This window comes from Echeneis naucrates, chromosome 15 (genome assembly GCF_900963305.1).
Source record: "Echeneis naucrates chromosome 15, fEcheNa1.1, whole genome shotgun sequence".
NCBI classification, from domain to species: domain Eukaryota; kingdom Metazoa; phylum Chordata; class Actinopteri; order Carangiformes; family Echeneidae; genus Echeneis; species Echeneis naucrates.
This window is the reverse complement of record NC_042525.1, coordinates 19,467,263-19,486,932: the sequence shown is the minus strand read 5'-3', so window position 1 is coordinate 19,486,932 and position 19,670 is coordinate 19,467,263. Positions and strand designations below refer to the sequence as shown.

The 19,670-nt window shown below is 41.5% G+C and overlaps 2 protein-coding genes across 2 annotated transcripts; one reads left to right on the top strand and one right to left on the bottom strand.

Annotated features, from left to right (window-relative positions):
* Nucleotides 1-12,524: 12,524 nt before the first annotated feature.
* On the bottom strand, nucleotides 12,525-14,454 carry lhb (luteinizing hormone subunit beta). Its single transcript, XM_029521853.1, has 3 exons — nucleotides 14,364-14,454; nucleotides 13,626-13,744; nucleotides 12,525-12,776 (listed from the first exon to the last, which is right to left on the bottom strand). The coding sequence occupies exons 1-3, from the start codon at nucleotides 14,452-14,454 to the stop codon at nucleotides 12,525-12,527; spliced, it is 462 nt and encodes a 153-aa protein (XP_029377713.1).
* A 1,987-nt stretch (nucleotides 14,455-16,441) lies between these two features.
* cox20 (cytochrome c oxidase assembly factor COX20) lies at nucleotides 16,442-18,704 on the top strand. Its single transcript, XM_029521424.1, has 4 exons — nucleotides 16,442-16,575; nucleotides 17,101-17,215; nucleotides 18,225-18,288; nucleotides 18,371-18,704. Exons 1-4 carry the CDS (start codon nucleotides 16,543-16,545, stop codon nucleotides 18,510-18,512), a joined length of 354 nt encoding a protein of 117 aa, XP_029377284.1. The 5' UTR covers nucleotides 16,442-16,542; the 3' UTR covers nucleotides 18,513-18,704.
* Nucleotides 18,705-19,670: the final 966 nt, after the last annotated feature.

Here is a 19,670-nt window from a genome sequence, read left to right as displayed (position 1 = left end):
GATCATGGTCATAGCCCTTTTCAGAATGTGGTAAAATTCTAATTCAACATTTGAGAAGTTAGTTAATTTACATTCATGGTCAATATAGGAGCGTAGTTGAAGGTATCTGTGGAATTCGATCCGTGTTCAGCCATGCTTGTCCCGCAAGGTATTGAAGCTACACATAATGTTTTTCTGAGTAAGTGAAATGAATGCTGTGAGACCATACATTGTCCATGATTTAAAACCGGAGCCATGTCTATTGGGAGTAAAATCAGGGTCAAAAGCAAACCATCTGAATATTCTCAACATTCTATGTATCCCACACGTGTTAATCGCCTTCTGCCAGACTCGAAGAGTGTGGCTCAACCAGGGGTTCCCCAACTTTTCCAAATGACACATTAAGCCTTTATCCGCTATTACAGCTTGAATGGGGAACTGAGTTGATAGATTGGTCTCCAGCTCCTTCCATTTAGCTTTATATGCTTCATTACACCAGTATAACAGAGGGGTTATCTGGGCAGCAATGTAGTAGTTCCTTAGGCAGGGGAGACCCAACCCTCCCCTTTCCTTAGCGAGTTGAAGGGTGGCATATTTAATCCTTGGCTTCCGGCCCCGCCAGATAAATCTGGAGATCCACTTGTCCCATTCCCAAAATTGATTTTCACCCACCTCTATAGGCAAATTCCTAAAAAGGTAAAGTAGACGTGGTAACACATTCATCTTAACTGCACTTATCCTCGCACTAAGACTCAAAAAGGGGACCAGGTTCCATCTATGTAGATCTGCTTTTATACTTGAAGATATTGGCTCATAGTTTGCTCGAGAGAGAGCTCCGCGAGGTCTTTAGTCAGATGTATCCCTAAGTATTTGATATTTTCATTTTCCCAATTTAGTTTGAATTTCTTGCGTAGAGTCACAGGGGTTGTATAGTTTAGGGTCATCACCTGGGTTTTTGAAATGTTGACTTTGTACCCAGATAGCTTACCAAAATCATTCAAAGTAGACATCAATTCACTAAATGACCTCTCTGGTTCCCCCAGGCAGACCAGCACATCATCAGCGAACATTGCTACCTTATGTTCAACTCCTGATAATATGATACCCTTAATATTATGGTTTTGTCTAATTACTTGGCCTAGTACTTCTATAAATAGATTGAAAAGGAGGGGCGAGATTGCACAGCCCTGTCTACACCCTCTTTTTAAAGTAAAGGCCTCTGATAGATCACCATTGACCTTGATGCGGGCTGAGGGTCGGTCATACAACGCCTGGATTACTTTGATAAACCTATCTGGAAATCCAAACTTCCCCAGCCCCTTGTACAGAAAAGCCCATCTGACTGAAATCGAAAGCCTTCTCAGCATCTAGACTCCCTATAATCACTTGGGTTTTGTCAGTTTGTATCAGTCCAAGGATGTGTAATACTCTCCTGATGTTATCGGTTGTTTGTCTATGGTGTATAAAACCAGTCTGGTCTAAATTAATGAGGTGAGGCAGAAGGTGTTCCAATCTGCGGGCAAGAATAGAGGTGAATAATTTGTAATCTAAACTGAGGACACTAATTGGTCGATAATTCCAGCATTCTCGTTTATCTTTCCCCTCTTTTGGGATAACTGAGATAGTGGCCTCCCTCCAAGAAGGAGGGATTTCTCCCTTCTGTAAAACACAATTAAATGTCTTCACCAATAGTGGGACTAATTCTGACCTCAGGATGCGATACCATTGAGAACTGTACCCGTCCGGCCCCACTGCTTTACCTGGTTTTAGTCTGGTGATAGCTGTGTTAATTTCCTCTGTCGAGATTGGTTTTATTAAATTATCATATTCAGAGTCTGATAGTAAAGGTAGGTTCAAATAGCTGAGAAAGGTATCACAACAGTCTTCCCCAGGGGCATTAGGTTGGGTGTAAAGGTCCCTGTAAAATATCTCGAAACATTCCTGGATCCTTTCCAATTTGGTTTCCAGTATATTCGTTTTAGGGTTCTTAATTTTATATATAGTGCTTTCCTCCTGTTGCTTCCGTAATTTGTATGCCAGGTATTTTACTGATTTTCCTCCTGTCTCATAATATTTCTGTCTCAGGAGAGTTACATTCTTCTGGACCTCCTGTGTGTAGACATCATTGATTTCTCCCTGTAGTTTCCTAATTTCCTGTTTTACGGTAGGGTTTGGGTTGTTAATATCGTCCTGTTGTTTCAGCTTCAGCTTTGTCTGAAGATCTGTTAATTTCTGTCCTTTGGTTCTTTTCAGGTGAGAAGTAATAGAAATTAATTTGCCTCTCATTACCGCTTTAAGTGTGTCCCAAATAATAATTGCTGATATCTCACCTGTATCATTAATTTCTAAAAATCCTTTTATTTCTTCCTTTATATTAGAAACTATGGCAGGGTCATTGAATATGTATGAATTAAATTTCCAGAGGGTGTTTCGTTTTTTCCTAGCCACCTGCAGAGACATAGAAATAGGACTATGATCCGATAAATCCCTCGTTAGTATATCACAATCTTTAATCTTGAACCTATCCACCTTGAACATAAAAAAATAATCCAGCCTAGCGTAGACTTTAAATGAACCAGAATAGTGAGTGTAATCTTTGGCGGACGGGTACAGCTCTCGCCACACATCCATAATCCCCATTTCTGCCATATAGGAGTTGATTTTCCTTATGAGTGGATTCGTATGATTCGTCGGGTTGGATGAGTCTAGTTTGGGATCAAGTCTAAAATTAAAGTCCCCCCCACAGACAACCGTGCCCTGAGAGTCCACCATTAAATCAAAAATATTCCTATAGAATACCCAGTCACTCCCAGGTGGGGCGTACACATTTAGTATTGTAATTTCAGAGCCCTCTATCCTTCCTGTTACCCTGACAAATCTGCCTTCCTCATCGCTGATTTCTGAGATATGTTCATAGTTAAGTGTACCAGAAATAAGTATTGCCACTCCCCTCTTATGTTTGGATTTGACAGATGAAGAGAATACATATTTAAAACCCTTTCTCTTTAACCTCAAATGATCTGTTTGGTTCATGTGTGTCTCCTGAAGTAGGGCAATCTGGGCTCTTTCTTTCTTTAATTTAGATAAAATCTTATTCATCTTGATCATATTCAGAACCCCATTTACGTTAAAGGAGATAATTTTCACTGGTTCAATTTGCATGTATTTGTATTAGCTGACAGCAAAGCATTCCCTCACAGCAGCAGGCCACTCCCCCCCCCCCCCTCCAAAGGAAAAAAAAAAAACAAAAAACAAAAAACAACAACGAACGGAATAAGTGCAGAACGAACAGAAGTGTATGGTGTGTAACTGAAGCAAAAAGGCTCCCAACCAAACTTCCAGCAGTGAATCACTTCCACTGCTTCCCTTAATCTTTGAAGGAATACCCCTACTTACTCTCTGAGATAGGGGGCCTTCCGTTGTGATGGCGCCCTCCGAAACGAGAATCCCCACCCATATTGGCTCGACATTACTTAAATTTTTATCATATCGTCTAAATCCCAAACATATCTTGATATTAGTTCTCTTCCCTTCTGTATACTTGCAGTCTCTCCTTGTATCCTTCAGCTCCCTGGTTCCGCCGAGGGCGCCGGTCCCACGTCCCCCGCCACGAAGACCATCTCTGTAGTTTCTCTCTGGGGGTTGCCGGTGGTTTAATCACTCTCACCGGGAGCCCCCGGCTCGCCAGATCTGCCGTCACCTCCTCCACCGAGTTGTAGATTTTCACTCCTTCCTCAAAAATCACTTTCAGGCGGGCAGGGTAGAGGGTTCGGAATCGCAGGTTCTTCTCTTTCAGGATCCTCCGCGCCTCAGCATACTCCTTCCTCATGGCCATGATCTCCGGAGGGTAGTCGTGGTCGAGGTTTATCTTGTTGTTGTTCCATGTGAAACCTTTCTTCTGGCAGGCCAACCTGAGCACTTCTTCTTTTAGAATGAAGCACAGAAACTTTACCAGGATCGATCTGGGCTGGGAGCCGCTTGGTGGTAGGGGGGATAACGCTCTATGCGCCCTCTGGATCTGTAGTGCCGTTGACGGGGGGATGGTTAAATTCTCCCGGAGTAGCTTCTCCACAAACTGGATCATAGACTGTGATCCCGACTCCGCTCCCTCCGGAACCCCGTACAGTCTGAGTGTCTCCCTCCTCGAGTAGGCCTCCATCGCTGTCAATTTCAATTGAAGTTTTTCCTGTGTTGTTATCATCTCGGCTAGTATCTCGTCTATGCTTTGGAGCTTATCTTCATGTCCAGCAACCCTGGCTTCCACTTCGTTAAGCCTCGTGTTTGTTTTGTCCAGCTCACCTCTGATGTCTTGTAGTTGTATTTTCATGTCCTTTCGGAATTCTTTCACCTCATTCCCAATGCCTCTTAGCACTTTCAGGATCTTCATCAAGTTCACCGGTTCCTCCTCCTCCTCTGTATCAGCGCCGTCGTAGCTAGGAGCGGGGGAAGCACCCCGGCTAGCCCCGGGGGAGCTAACGTTAGCTTCTTCTGTTAGCTGCATCTCGTCGTCTCCAACTCGTTCGATAAGTGACTTTTTTCCTTTCCTGTTCTTTTTGGACGCCATCTGTGCCCCTTTCCCTTCTTTTCGTACAATTCGCTAGGTAGTTAATTCACTTTCGGGCAGTTTTATTAACTCTTGTCGAGAGCTCTCTCGCTAAGATGCCACCCCCTCTAGACCCGAACCGGAAGCCCGAAATTATCGATATTTATGTTGAAAATGTGTAGGGCACGGCAGCGATGAAACACAGGATGGTCGACTTAACCAGTAGACAATGGTGCGTTGGAAGTTATCCGCAATGAAGAAGTTTCTTCCTTCTCCAGGTAATAGCTGAGAAGTCAGTGGGTTGCAAACAGTTGACTCTCACGGATTAGGGTTGGGTCTCATCTCGTCCAGCAATTAATAAAAACCCCTCTTAAATTAGGCCATTGTTACACTCCTTTCAGTAATTGTTCTTAAATCAATCCACAGTAAAGAACATTCCTTCTATATTGAGATTTGATAAGAGGCAACACTATACACAATCCAAGGCACAACAGTGAACGTGAGTGTCGTCCTGCCAAAACCCAACATTCAGCACTGATTTTAACTGGTACATGTTCTGCTGCTCTATGACAGGGAGATTGTGGAGGAATCCTATCTCCCAGGTTCTTTGGGTGCACTGCCAGGTGGGCCAGTGATGATTGCACTACAGTGGTTGTGGTAGATCTTAGGGTTTGCTCGACCAGACTCATGGGAAAAAGGTAGGTCAGTATTTGCCCACCGCTCAGACTGAGGTGTTAACTTCCCTGAGCAGGTCCTGCATGTATGTACGTGAAATCATCTTTGACAATGTCCCTAAGGCATGCAAAGTGTTATTGATGAAAAGCAATGTTATTGGAGACGGTTGACTGCGACTATGGTACCCTGGAGGGTTTTGCCTAAGACCTGTAGATCTTCACGTTGGATAAGGAGTCTCTGTTAGATGTGCCTTTGAAGAGCTTTGATACTGAGTGTTGGCAACCAAGAGTCCAATTGTGAACAGCGATCCTATGGCTGAGACTGCAGTGAACAGGCCTCCAAGGAACCTCTTGCAGTACACATCCCAAGGATCTAGTCGGACATAGATCCCTTGGGTGTATATGCTGCACCGGGTAATTAGGAGTCCAGGTATCTCTTGCAGGACGAGACCAGCTGGGGGACCGAGGTTGACTATGTAGGTAGGCTGAGGAGGATGATGCCAAGGATCATGATATGACAATGATAATCAAGCAGCTGGTAACTAGAACTTGGGACGAATGAACGGAAGGTTGTTTATCGAATACAAGGATTTTTTTTAGGAAAGGCAGGGTTTGAAGCTAAAATTTGGGTCAACATTGTTTAATAGCCATGTCTTGCACCACTCAGAACAACCAGCTGGGAGAGCAGATAAACGCAACCTGACTTTGGGTTGGTGATTCACCTGGCCACGAAAAGGAAATAGCAGATGTCCAACAAGAGCAGTCATGTTGAGGTCCTTTGTCGTGGCCTCCCAAGCTAGACTGGTCCTCAGCTGAAGTGGCCATTGGTTTGGCTTGTCCCTCTTCGGCAGCAATGGTGTCTTGTGGGATTGGCTTGGTTATTAACCCAGTGGCTTTGCGGTATCCACCTGTACCCAAATAAGTCCACGGTGGCAGTCAGTGAGTGGGGCCAGCTGGTCCAGCAGGTCCTGCCCGATGAGCAGTAGCTCTGTGTCAATAATGCAGATGTAGATGGGGTGTACCAAATGTATAATTTCTTGGGAGGTGAGGTCAATCCAAGGATGTTGGGAGATGGGAGACCTGTCTTGTGTATAACTAATTATACCCACATTACAGACCTCAGTTTGCCAGGGTTTGCCCGGTGAGAGCATCACTCTGGAAGCCTCTGCGAAAGTGCTGCAACAAATAAGACTGATTTCTGAACCAGTGTTGAGTAGTGCTTGGGAGTTGACGCACACCCCTATCACTACTAGGGTGTGGAGCAACCATTGCCCTTGCGGAATAGGTCACCAAGGAAAGTAAGGAAAGAGGTGTTGCAAGTCAGACGTGATTAAGTGAGGTTGGAGCATGGCCTTCTCCTGTTCCCTTCCCCAAACCACAAGGTAAACCTTTGCGGTGGTGGGGAAGGGGAACTGGCCTAGTCAAACTGATGGAGGACCCTGGCCATGATCCTTTAGGGATCATGGCCAGGGTCAATCGGATCCTTCGAAGCACCTCAAACTGCCTGGATACCTCAGTAATGCATATCTTAGCATTGGCCCTGGTTTTGAGCTTGGCTCCCACCTCCTAGGCTGTGTGCCCCTGGAGCCCGTTTCTGAAGTTCACTTTGGTGCGAGGCACTTCACTATCTTTCAGCATCATGGCGTGAACCGTGACTTCTCGAGTCGAATCGATTTGATAGGTCCTCAAACTGTGACTTGGCGGCAGTGGGCCATCCAGCTCATCCATCATCCCCTCACAGTCCAAGTCATCATGGTGGTGAGACTGGTACTCTGCACCTCGCATTGTCAAGGGAGTCTGGTCATAATACTTGTCCCAAGGAAGACTGCGACGCATCCCTAGGCAGCGAAGCAGTCATGTGCCATGAGTGCATTGTTGAGGGTGTTTGGTGTACGCCCAGAAGGGCGGAACTTGGAGACTGCGTCAAACTCCCTGGGAGCGCCCATATGCCAACTGGGGTAACCAGCTGCTGTGAATGGACAGCTTCAAGCCTCCTGCGCATGGCAAATTCCCTCACCCAAGCAGCTTGAAGCTCCATGTGCAGCCTTTTGGCTTTTTCTGGTGCATCGGCCTCCTCAACAAGTAGGGGAGGCAAGTGTGATGGACGCTGTAGCACTCCCAGTTCCTATTGGGGTTAGGGTTAGCCTTGGTCGGTGCCCCCAGTAGCTTATTTTTTTCGCTTGGAGTATGGCTGGCAACTACCTTTAACTTGCCAGGCTAGGACTCGCCGCTACTACTGTCACTGATGTTGTGGATCCTTTGGATCGTCAAGAACACGCCTTCTTGGTCCTCTTGTGCTCGAGCCTGTTTGGCCTGGGTGTCCTCAACCTCTTGAAGGAGGTTGATGGAGGTTGAAGTTGGAAGTTTGGCTAGACAGACATTTGAAAATTAGTCACGAGTCATGAAAAAATTGTTCAGTACTCGAGAATCACTTTACTGAATCATGAAGCACGATTCTTGGTCCCCTCTGACTCATTCACTGACTCATCCCTGCTACCGCTAGTTAGTTGCACAGCTAACTGAAGACACCAATCAGCTTATCATTACCGTGTAACTGCTATTCGAACAGTGTGATTAGTAATAACCAGTTCTGTTAGTTTATTGCCACGGGCTATAGCTCAGAGGCCACTACTTCTACACACACTACAGAAGTAGTGGCCTCTGAGCATACACATATACACAGACACACACACAGACAGATATACAGACACACTCACACATATACACAGACACAATCAGGGACAAATATACAGACGCACTAACACATATACACAGACACAAATGGAGACAGATATAGACACGCACTCACACATATACACAGAGACAGATATACAGACACACTCATTGAATCAAGCTCAATCGGTTCTCCAAAACTAAATTTCACCAGGAAGGCTTTCGACAGCATGACGGTACGTGGGTTGCTCGTCCAGGCAAGGGGCGATGGGTGACGGGCTACCGACCCGTGGCACTTCAAAATTTCCCAGGAATTTTCTAGTTATATATTTTATTTGTATCTGTCAGTTTCCGCTTTTCCCCAGTAACTGTTTTGTTTGCAATTAATGTACACCTTTTGCCAAATATAATTGCAAAATTAAACAGAATTGTTGTGCAAATCAAAATGTTAACTGTATTGTTATTAGTCTATGGTCATTAGTAACATGAAATATAACATAATAAACAAAACTATATCAGTAGGGGTGTCCTTAAGTCTTTCGATATTTTTCTACAGGCCAGTTTACTACAAAAGGGGAATAAAATTCAGAAATTATGGCTTATAGTTTCGCTGTGCCACCCCTATGAAAAATTTCTGGAGGCGCCACTGTTTTTGGACACATCAATGGGGAGACAAAATCCTCTTCAGTCATGGGACAAATCGTTGAACTGGAATTGGCATTTGTTTCAATAGATGTCCTTGTGAGATTTTGTGTGAAAAAGTAGATAAGGATGATCACAGGGTAGCCTGTGTTTTGAAAATTGAAAGTATTCTTATGATTTTGATAAACATTTGTGGCTATAACAATCATCAAAAAAATGTTATCTGTTGCATCAGATATCAGCAGTCATAGTCATAGTCACAGAACTAAATTCAAATTTCCCTACAGATAACATGGTGGTTGGCAGTGATTTAAACTTAACTTAATTTTAACTTAAGCATGCATTTATAGGTAACTTTCATCTGTGATCTAGCTGGTCGAAAAGACAAACCTTCTCTTGAGCAAGAATACCAGAAAGAGGACGAGATAAGTTCCAGGTCCGTATTTAAAAGGGGAATGACGTCACGGTCCGTTATCACGGCTCCCTGTGTCGTAGATATGTCTCTGCCAGTCAGAGATGAGAGCCTGCCACCTCCTGGTGAGTTTACATCCCAGTGTGAACTGCAAGGGATGAAGGGAACTGGAGTCTGTGGATGGATTCTTTTGTCTGCAAAGAACAAAGGGACGGAGGTGACCTGATGGTCAGACCTCACGGTTTATATGTAAGCCTTTCTTTGTCTGACCCCGTGATGGAGGCCCAACAAAATTCACATTCCTCTATGCAGGGGTGAAAGTAGTTTTAATTCTTGCCGGTACTATTACCAAAACCATCATCCCTCTCTCACTTCATGCGTTTTAAAATAGCAAGTAGCATATTTTACTGTAGCCTATCTGTAGGCCTATGGAGTAGGCCGGAATTAAAACACTTGACAATATGGTAAACAGTTAACTGTGGTTGTGAAGAGTCTGTTGTTCATACTCTCTGCCACTGCTTGACTAAACTGTGTGTGAGTCGCTGATGGGAAACTTGCCACCTTTTCACTGTTCTCCCTTAAATTTCATCTCTTCTTCTGCCCGGCTAACTTCAAATGCATGCTGCCCTGGGTATGAACTGAGACTTACAACCAAGAAAACACTGAACACTCTTCCACTTCTTCTACGTTGGATGTGTAAATTGTGAGCACATTCACTTAGTGCTGCAAAATCCTATGAAAACTGCAGTTTTCAGTGAAGCCACTCTTGTTCATATGTTGTTCTTTGATTTGAACAGCTAACAGGCTATCCAGCTCAATAAGGGCCAATAGAAAAGACATGGATTCCATCTCCCCATCAACACTGGCTTTCAAAAACACAATTAATGTTGACTTGTGCCCCACACTGGTTGACTCATCAGCTATTACTGTGATTTTACATCTATTTTCTATAATTTTCCTCAGTAGTTCCTTCTTCATCTGTGTTGACCCATGATCAATTATGCCAACACAGACAGTTTTGTTGTGCAAAACACGGCCTAAATCAGCAGAACTAGCTTACTGTCGTTCAATCAGACTCTTAAAGTCAGTGAATCTATCTGTAAAGTCATATTAGCTCATATGCTGGCGAAGTGGATGTGAGATTTGTTGAGTAGTTGCTGTAGGCCTTGGAATCTTTGTGCTGATAGTGTAAATACATTGAAGTCAAGAAATGTTTTTACTCCACGTGTAGCATGCACAATTGTCTGATTCCCCATCGTGATATGGGAGGTTTTTTTGTACTGCCTTTCCCATAGCGGCTACATGTCTGACACAGGTAGGATATCCTATTTCCACATGATCTAATTTAGAGCTGTAGTACATTAACACTTTCCTGTCCACTGTACTCCTACTCTCCCCCTTTTGAAAAAGAATAGCATGCACAAAGCCCTTCCTTTGATCAACGTCCAGATGAAGCGGCTCCAAGTAGTTTTGACATCTACAAAGACTTTTTCGGCTGCTTCTGTCCACTGCGACAGAGAATGATAGTCCATTCCTGTCTGTGTGATTAACACTCACAGTGATACTACCAAACTGGAGAAATCAGGCACAAAGTTTTTACTGTCAGTCACCAGCCCTAGAAACTGCATCATAGATTTCACAGTGGTAGGTTACAGTTACTCAAATTGTCCGTTTTATGTGCATTAGTCATGTGCAAGCTGGACGACCAAATGTCATGGCCCAGGAAAGTTACCTTAGGACAAGACAACTGAAATAGGCGGTTCCACGGGGGAACTAATGGTGAAGGGATTAGTTCTCCTCTGCGTAGTTTCGTTCAGATATACCTCTGCCTGTGTTTGTAATTCTCCTGGATGCGGTGCTCTTTGCAGCAAACCATTTGTAATCACCTCTAATGGAGCAATCAAAGGGGCTGTATAGATAAATTTTTTGTCCCCATGTTACCAGGTTCAGTTTTAGGCATCTGATGCTGAAGAGCCTCTAGCATTCTGCGAGCCTCAGCATAAGGAGGCAAAACTGTCTCTTACATCTCCTTCGTCCAATCTACGAATCTATCTATTCCCTTCTTCTCTTCCTCCTTCAGAACTGTTACAGACAAGACCGACCCCAAGGAGTTGGTTTTACATTCTTTCCATGTCTCCATAATTATGTGTGACATTTTTTCCAAATCTGTCAATGTGTCAATCAGAAAGGGTGAATGGTGCAATGCCCGAGTGAGGACCCAATCAAGAAGTTTCTACACAGAGCCTATTACTCTGTGTGCTTGATTGCTGGGGGCTTCCCCAGTCTGTTCTCTTGTTTTAGTTCAACAAACTCTGTAACACCCTAACTGAAAATCCCCTCTAAACTATTCCAATGCCCCCCTTACAGAACCACACGCAGGCCCACTCTGTTTCAGTCTTAACTGCTCGATGCACTTCCACTTACACAGTAAAAATATCAATCGATTAGCAAACCACCCCACATTTACATGAAAAATAATAATTAAAAAAAAGTCTGTCCTTATAAACATTTTAGGATTTTTTCCAGTGAGCTGTAGAGATAAAGGACTCACAGCTCCTCTTTTTTTTTTTTTTTTTTCAATATGTGCACACAGATTAGGCTTTTGTAGAGCCACTCCATTTGCTTTCTGTTATTAGGCTTACCAGAGGGCTGATGGGAAGTTAAATATATTCTCTTAACTTTATCACAGACACCAGCATCTCCACCTAGCACTCAAAAAAACCCAGTATTGAACACTGTGACACTCAGATGACCCTTCTACAGAAAAGCGTTTTCTTCCTCAAAGCAAGTCATCACATCATCATGAACCTCCTTCTCGTCATATCTTCCCACATTACACATTATCAGACTATGTGGCTGCGTACATCTGCCTCTGCTAAAAGGTTGTGTTTCAGCGGCTTTCAAAGGTACATGTTGTGTTGTATTATTTATCTCACTCTATGTAGAACCTAATCTATAAACATTGCAAAGGTGTTCATACATAAATAGATGTTTAGTTACTCAAAGCTGTTTCTAGAACTATACTTGATTTTTGTACAGCACATAACTGTTTTTGATGATTTTTTTTTTCTAAATTTCAACTTTGTGAAGACCATCATTACTCTTCAGTCACAAAGTAAACCTTTTACTATCTGCGCTAATCAGCACTGTGATCACTTACAACAATTGACAACATTTTCTCTGTGATCAGACTGTGCTCTGCATGTTCAACTTTTTCTATATCTTACAATATTATTAAACTATATTACACTGCATTGTAAAAAGATACACCAGTTAATTGTGTTCTATTTTTTAGTTTGACAATTGCCTGTGTCCTATAATGAGTCTGATTAAAGATTATTGCTCAATTTTTTAATTGCCCTTTCATGGTTATCATAAATGGATAACTAATCCTCAGTTGTTAAGGCTATTAATAGCATTTTACAGACAGAACGCCATCAATTTTCAGCTTCCTTAGAGCGTCTACATTTTTTCCCCAACAAATTACACAAACCCACACAAACGTATATATGCCATGTATATTATTGTTTTTGAAGAAAAAACAGAAATACAGATCTTTGTACTGATAAAAGTATTAATCTTTGTTTACTATGCCGATACTTCAGTGCTTTTTGCGAGAATAGAAGTAGAACGGGATGTCATTCATGCAGAAGTCAGGTTGCAGGCTCTCAAAGGTGCAGTCAGATGTATCCATCGGACATCTGCCACAGTGGCAGCTCAAAGCCACAGGGTAGGTGACAGTGGGATCCACATCAGGGGGACAGTCAGGAAGTTCGTAGGTTCTGTAATAGAAGTCCCGATACGTGCACACATTCTGGTAGACATTACTGAACAGTGTCTTAATGACTGGGTCCTGGGGGGAGGCAGAAATAACAAGGATCTCACTATAGGCTGATGGCATTCCTCTAAACTATCAGCTTTGCAATTATCTTGCATTTACTAACTTTACAAAAATGAGGGAATGAATGAGTCAGATGAAATAAATAAATAAATGGTTTCAGTTTAAACATACAACAGTATATAGTATGTCTGTTAATCCCTTTATTGCCAGAAAGAGATAACAGTGAGCGTGAGAGCGTGAAGTTGTCAACAGCCTTGAAAATTTTGAACACAGTACATGTCAATTTCTGCGGTCCGCTGTCCAGTCCCCTTTGACTGGAGGTCTGACACCTGTTAATCGCAGAAATTGATCTTAAGGCTAGTTAGCTAACTGACTTTCTGTCCTATTCTTTTAAAGAAACCTATGCCCATGTAGATTGGTGGGGCAATTATATCACCCCAGGAAACTGTCAGGCTTAGCTACAGTAACAATCACATGAAAACTTCACTGACCCAGCACTCTGAAAACACCCCTGAGTGGACAGAAAAACACAACCTGGCAAAAGGTTCCAAATTAATAATTTTAAAAACTGGGTAGGACTCAAAAGACTCACTCTCTTGTAGTTGTATAATAGTACCTACAACCATGAAGTAAAGAAATCTTTTAAGAAATACAAGAGGTAGAATCCATCTCAGTACTTGTTATTGTTTATCAGTTCAGTATCCACCCACCCATAAATATTGCCCTTACACCAACTTGAAGTTACTTTCAAACTTTGGCTGCTATAGGCACCAAACTGTCAAAAAATATTATACAAAACAGCCTTTTTTTTATTTCTTTGATCAAATGTCCTCTCATTTGTCATTTCTTCAGCCGGAATACCTTGGTAACGCAGTGACCACTGCAGATTGTAGTTTCCACAGCGTGACACCTAGGACAGCCGTCCTTCTCCAGAGACACCGTCTGGTTGATGAGCTGGCAATGAGGCAGCTGGAACGCCTCTGCTGATCGAAAGTCATGATGCAATTTCATTTTTACTCTTCTGTAAATTAACCTACACTTGTTTGGTTAGTAGTTATTCATTTCACTTCTTGTAAAAATGTGTCACTGCAATCTTTATTAAAACATTCTTGTTTGAGTTTTATGCTCTTTTTAAGGGTATTTAGGTACTTATTTTACAGCTTAATAAGTACATTTTACATGATTAATTTCGATTTTATTTTCTTATCCCTTCAATCGCATGAAAATATGCACTAAATTTCAAGTGGCTGTCAAGAAACTACTTCAACTACTTGCTAAAAAATGTCTGGATCTGAAGGATAGAAGATGGCTGGGATATGAAATATCGCGTCTACACAATCTATTATTTAGAAGTCTAATCTAGTGAAATGGATAAGGCTTGTTTGTTTTATTTATTTTTTGTTTGAGAACATGAGACATTATAGATTTCTACCTCAGGTCAAAAAGATATTGATAAAGGTCAGACATAGAGTTTACTTGAAGCCAATTCTATTCTTTATTCTTCATTTACAGTAAAAAGATCAGGACTTTAAACTGTCGTCTTACTTCCAAAGAAAATTCTGAATCAGATGCAGAATATTCCATATTGTCTCATTTTACCTGCAGGACCGAGGGACCAAATCAAAGATGAGGATCCCAGAAACAAAGTCAGGGTCAGAGGGAGTATCATTTCGCTAACCTGTCGAGCCATCACCCTGCAGGAGATGAAGAAGGTTGCATCAATTACTGGGCATTCATTATTCTGCTCTTTTGAGACAGATTTTTGTTAAACATGACACAAAATGGAGATAAAATTTAAGTAAAAAATCTTTATCAAATTTTATGATATCAATATCTTTGTAATAATAGAAACATTCTGAAGTCAAGTTTTCACAGATTTTACTAAGTGATATGTAGAAGTACTCTTGCTATTGCTGCATTCTAATAGCAAATGACATTACTTTTATGTGTCTACATTTTTCTAAATATTACTTAATAAATTAACTTAGAGCCTCCAATGGACAGCGTGACCCTTTACCTTGAGGAAAAGCATGTGTCAACTACTGCTTGATCACATATTAACACGAATAGCTGCAGTCTCAGTTATTTATTGTTAACAAGAAATACCACAAAACCTGCCAACTCATCCACAAAACACAAAACATCCAGCGAAATGAAACAACCCTTGCCTGACTCACCTTTTCATTGTCTGTAGCAGTTGTGCTGAAGGCGGCAGCTCTGCTCTGTCTTTATACAGCACCAAGGAGCCTGGTATCCAGGATGAAATGTTCTCATATTGGGTGTCACACTGCTTCAACCCTGATTCCTGTTTTTGTTCCGAGGAGGACATGTATTTACTCAAGAGATTAATGTCTCCATATCACCTCCTGTCTCAGTGGATATTTTGGAAAGATGCAAAAGAAGAATTTAAACTCATCCCCCAGACTGACTCAACCAACATAAACAGTAATTGAATAGATAAGTCACTGTGAAGAACATGACTAATCATACATATTTGAGCTAATATCGCTTATGAAATCGCTATGATTTGTCCCATATGGTCTTAGCTGTTAGGTTTCCTGGTTTTCACCCAGACAGCCTGCGTTCGATTCCCTGTATGGGAACTCCTGTTTTCCGTGCATCTAACGCGTTTGGGGGCCGTCCCTTACAGATGTCTCTAAATCACATGTTCTGGTGAAATTCAACGAAATAATACGTAAGTAACCAAAAATGGCGACATTCTAACCACTCCCGTTGAAGCTATCTGCCTTTTTATATCATAGACTATTTGCACTACTTTACTTGAGGTAGTGTCTAACTTAAGTGTAATTTTTAAAACAGACTTTTAAAAGGCAATTCGCCTTATTAGAACTGTCAGAACGTTAGTCAGAACTGCTTGAAAAACGAATTTGTCCTAATCTGCTACTGCCGGTGAAATAATCCTGTTATCACTGTGGGGTCATCGTGACACACTGGTCTCCTGTTTGTGATGGTTTGTTTTTTACTTCGGCCCAGTAGAATGTCTACAATCCATTTATGAGGACAACATTTTTTTACTGTCTAAGATGACACCAAATGATCCAATTCACCTGCATGGGACAGCTGACAATCAGATGAAAATCAACCTTGAGAATTCAATTGCATTAAGTACTAATTTTTTCACACGTCATTTAGATGGCAAAGTAAAACTTGGTTGATCCCTGACTGGAAATATGTATTTCAAGAGCTCATGTGCAGGAAATCATTTGTATTTCGAGCGTAAAGTAAAATGCAAGAAATATAGTACGTTTTTTATCTTATTAATTGATGTCTACATATCATTAGAAATAAACAGTGATTAATACAAAGCAGAGCTCTGAAATTACAGTGTTTGTTGTTTCACAATTGAGAAATAATGCATTTATTCCCTATATAGTCAATAAAAGTAGCTGCAACCTAAAAATAAATAACTAAAACAAGTCATTTAAATAAACAATAATAAGATTGATAAGACAAAAAAAAGTCTTTCAAATATATAAATAAATATCAAATATAAAGATAAAATATATATGAATTTCGGTTTAATAGATCTATATATTTTTTTTCTTTCTTCTTTCTTTATTTTATTCAGGAAATATGATCGGAACGACAGAGCACGGTTTCCTTTTTTTTGTTCCTGTCGGCCAGTAGAAACGAACGGAACTCTTCGCCATCTACGGCGCAGGCGCAGAGCCGGTGGTCGTCTATGGCTGTTATGCGATGAGTTACATCAAGCTACAGTGATCCTAAAGTCTAGGCAGCAGACTGACACAGCCAGGCGATGGCGGGAGAAGAGCAAGAGAACAAAAACAAGGTAAGAGCCTTAGTGCTGAACGTAGCGAGCGTTTTTACACTGTACGAACTGACTCCATGTCTGTTTCACCTTCGAGTAATTTGCGTTGTGCAACTTCACATGCTAACATGGAGAAGTGCTTCAAATATCTGACTTGTGTTGGTATTAAGAGACAACAAACACAAAGTCACCTTTAATCTGAGCACCTTTCTTTTCCTGACATTAGCGCGTCCAACCAAAGACAGTTCAAATATGTGTTTATGCAAGGTGAACTTGTGCCCGGAAACCAACAGCACATGACAGGAACTTCGCAGAAAAATCAGGTGTCACAGAAAATGTAGGTTAAGAACCAAATGACGCTGGACATCGAGGTTGTTCTGTTGTTGTGGCCGTCAGGGTGTGTAGAAGTAGGGGCGCCAAGCTCGTTTTCATTTGTGGGGATCCGTGTAAGATGTGTCACACTATACTGATTAAAACTATAACCACAACATCTGTCAAACCCAAATATAGAGCAGGTCTGCCACAGGTCTGTTTTCTGTCCCACAGAGTTTCAAGCTGCTGGGGATCCTGGATGTCAAGAACATTCCGTGTGGCAGAGAGGCCATCTTGCACGGAGCTGGAGGATCACTGGCTGCTGGCCTGCTTCACTTTGTGGCCACCAGTTAGTTGTAATTCTCTTGTGGTTTTATTTTGTAAATTACATTTGATGTTTTTTATTATGATAATACCTGTAGCACTTTGAGGTTTCTTTGTTTAGTTTTTGTTTTTTTTGTTAGTTTTTTTTCTTGTGAAGTGCTTTGTAAACAGCAGCAACAAAAATACAGATTTCAAGACATTGTATCCTGAAATGTGAGATTTTACAGGTAATGCACGAATCACAACTTGAAGCAAGCAAAGGACAACCAAAACAGCCTAAAATACTAGGCAATTTCTAAAAACAAAGTGCAAGCTGCAAGCACTAAATTTTCACTGTACCACCATAGCACATGTGTGGTTGCTGAGGCCGCAGCTAGGATACTATGCAGTGGCAATATACTCTCCTTGATGTTGTTGAGGCTGCCCACGTCATTCAGAGATGGTAGAGGAGGAGGAGGAGGAGGGTTTGCTAATGATCTTGCAACATCGTGTCTGGGCCTTCTCCAGTTCCTCTCAGAGGCCATTTGTTTTTTTTTTTTGTTTTTTTTTTTGTTTGTTTTTTTTTGGGGGGGGGGTGGGTTTGTTGGTGGTGTTTTTTCTTTTTTTCTTTTTTTCTTTTTTTGCATATTTAGTGAGTGTTTGACAGGCTCACCACTGCTACAGCTCCAAGGGGGTTTGAGAGTCACCCCTCACTGTCAGTCTCTAGTGAGGGGTCCTCATAGTAAACTAGGGTCAAATTGATAATGACATATTGAAAGAAACATAACACTGCATTCAAGCAATTCAATAAAAGAATTACTTTATTTGTGAATAGCATTTTCTCAGTCATTTAACTTTGATGTCTGAGCCTTTGAATTACTTTTTAAAAATAAATTCGAATTTGAATGTGATTTTTATTTATTTTTTGTTTTTTAAGAGAAAAAGGCATAAAACTAATGAGAATTAGAGGTTTTTTTGCGTTAAAATAAGTTAGTAGCCTGAAATTGGTTTAAAGCATTTGAATTCTCAGCAGCACTCTGTCCTCTTGTCCACAGGTCGGGTCAAGAGGTCTTTTGATGTCGGATTTGCAGGTTTCGTGTTCACCACACTCGGGTCCTGGTAGGTCTTTGTATTTTCATCAAACATCTCTGTTTTTCTAAATATATTTGTACAAGAAACCTTCCTGCGTTTCCCTCTGCAGGTTTTACTGCAGGTACAACAATGCCAAGATTCGCGTGCAGCAGAGGATTATCCAGGAAGGCTTAAAGAATAAGATCGTGTACGAAGGATCTGCTCTAGACCCCATAACAAAGCCTGGAGCAGAAAAACCATCAGGCCCCTGATGATTTCCAACACTGAATCACCTTCCTCTTCTGTGTAAGGAATAAAGGACATTGTAAGGATAAACTGACGAAAGCCCTCCAGCTCCAAACAAATAGTGAACAGAGACTGAGATATGACCTTTATAGAGAACCATGTTAATTCCATGTTTTGGAAAAAAATAAATGTGTGGAAAACAAGCTCTGTGGTCATGTATGTTTTACTGTCATGTGACAGCCCTTTTTTATGAAGTGACAGTAAATTAACACTGAATCATAGTGATAAGCGTAGTCTGTTCTACTTGCATTCCTTGTATCCTGTTGTTAGATCAAAGAGAACAGAGCCCAGAGGTTTATCATACAATAATTGTCATCATTTTAGCCATAATGCAACAGACTGATGAGAGGGTAGTGAGCGAGGAAACACTGAAAGAGAGAAGAGCTCTGGAGCTGTAATTGCTAACAGGGAGAGGGTTTTAACTCACAAGCAATTTTAAATGATCCACTGTTGAATCAACCTTTAGCTTCACCTAAAACCCAGACTGTACATTCATTCATTTATCTTCTACTGCTTGTCCATTGCAGCCAATTTAGAGCAACCACTTAACGCAAACATGATGTCTTTGGACGGTGGGAGGAAACCCATGCAGGCATGGGGAGAACATGCAAACTCCAAACAGAAGCGCCCCAGGCACTTACCACTATGCCAACATGCTGCATTTAACCCAGACTGCTAATATAGCAATTCTACAAATTTGAAGCATGAAAAATAATAAGATTATTGATCTACACCTTTTGAACAAAGTTAAAGTGCTTTGACATGAGTTAGAGACAGATATGAGTAAACAATGAAACATTTTACAACTAAATAACTATGGGGTACCATGCACGTACACATACGCAGTAAGAGAAAGGTAAGGAACCTTTAAATAATAAGAGGAAATAGCAGTCAATAATGCATGCAATGTCATTGTTGCAAGTTAGTCAATTAGCATTTATGTAACTTGTCATCAGAGCATTGTTAACGGTCAGATAATGCAGCAAACTGGGCCAGAGGTTAACACTTGTCCGACAGGAAGATGGTTCTGGATTCAAAGCTTGGGCTCTCTGTTGAGTTTTTATCTTTTCCCTGTGTCTGTGCCCCTCCCACCCCCTCCCATGAGCCAAAGACATGGATGTTAA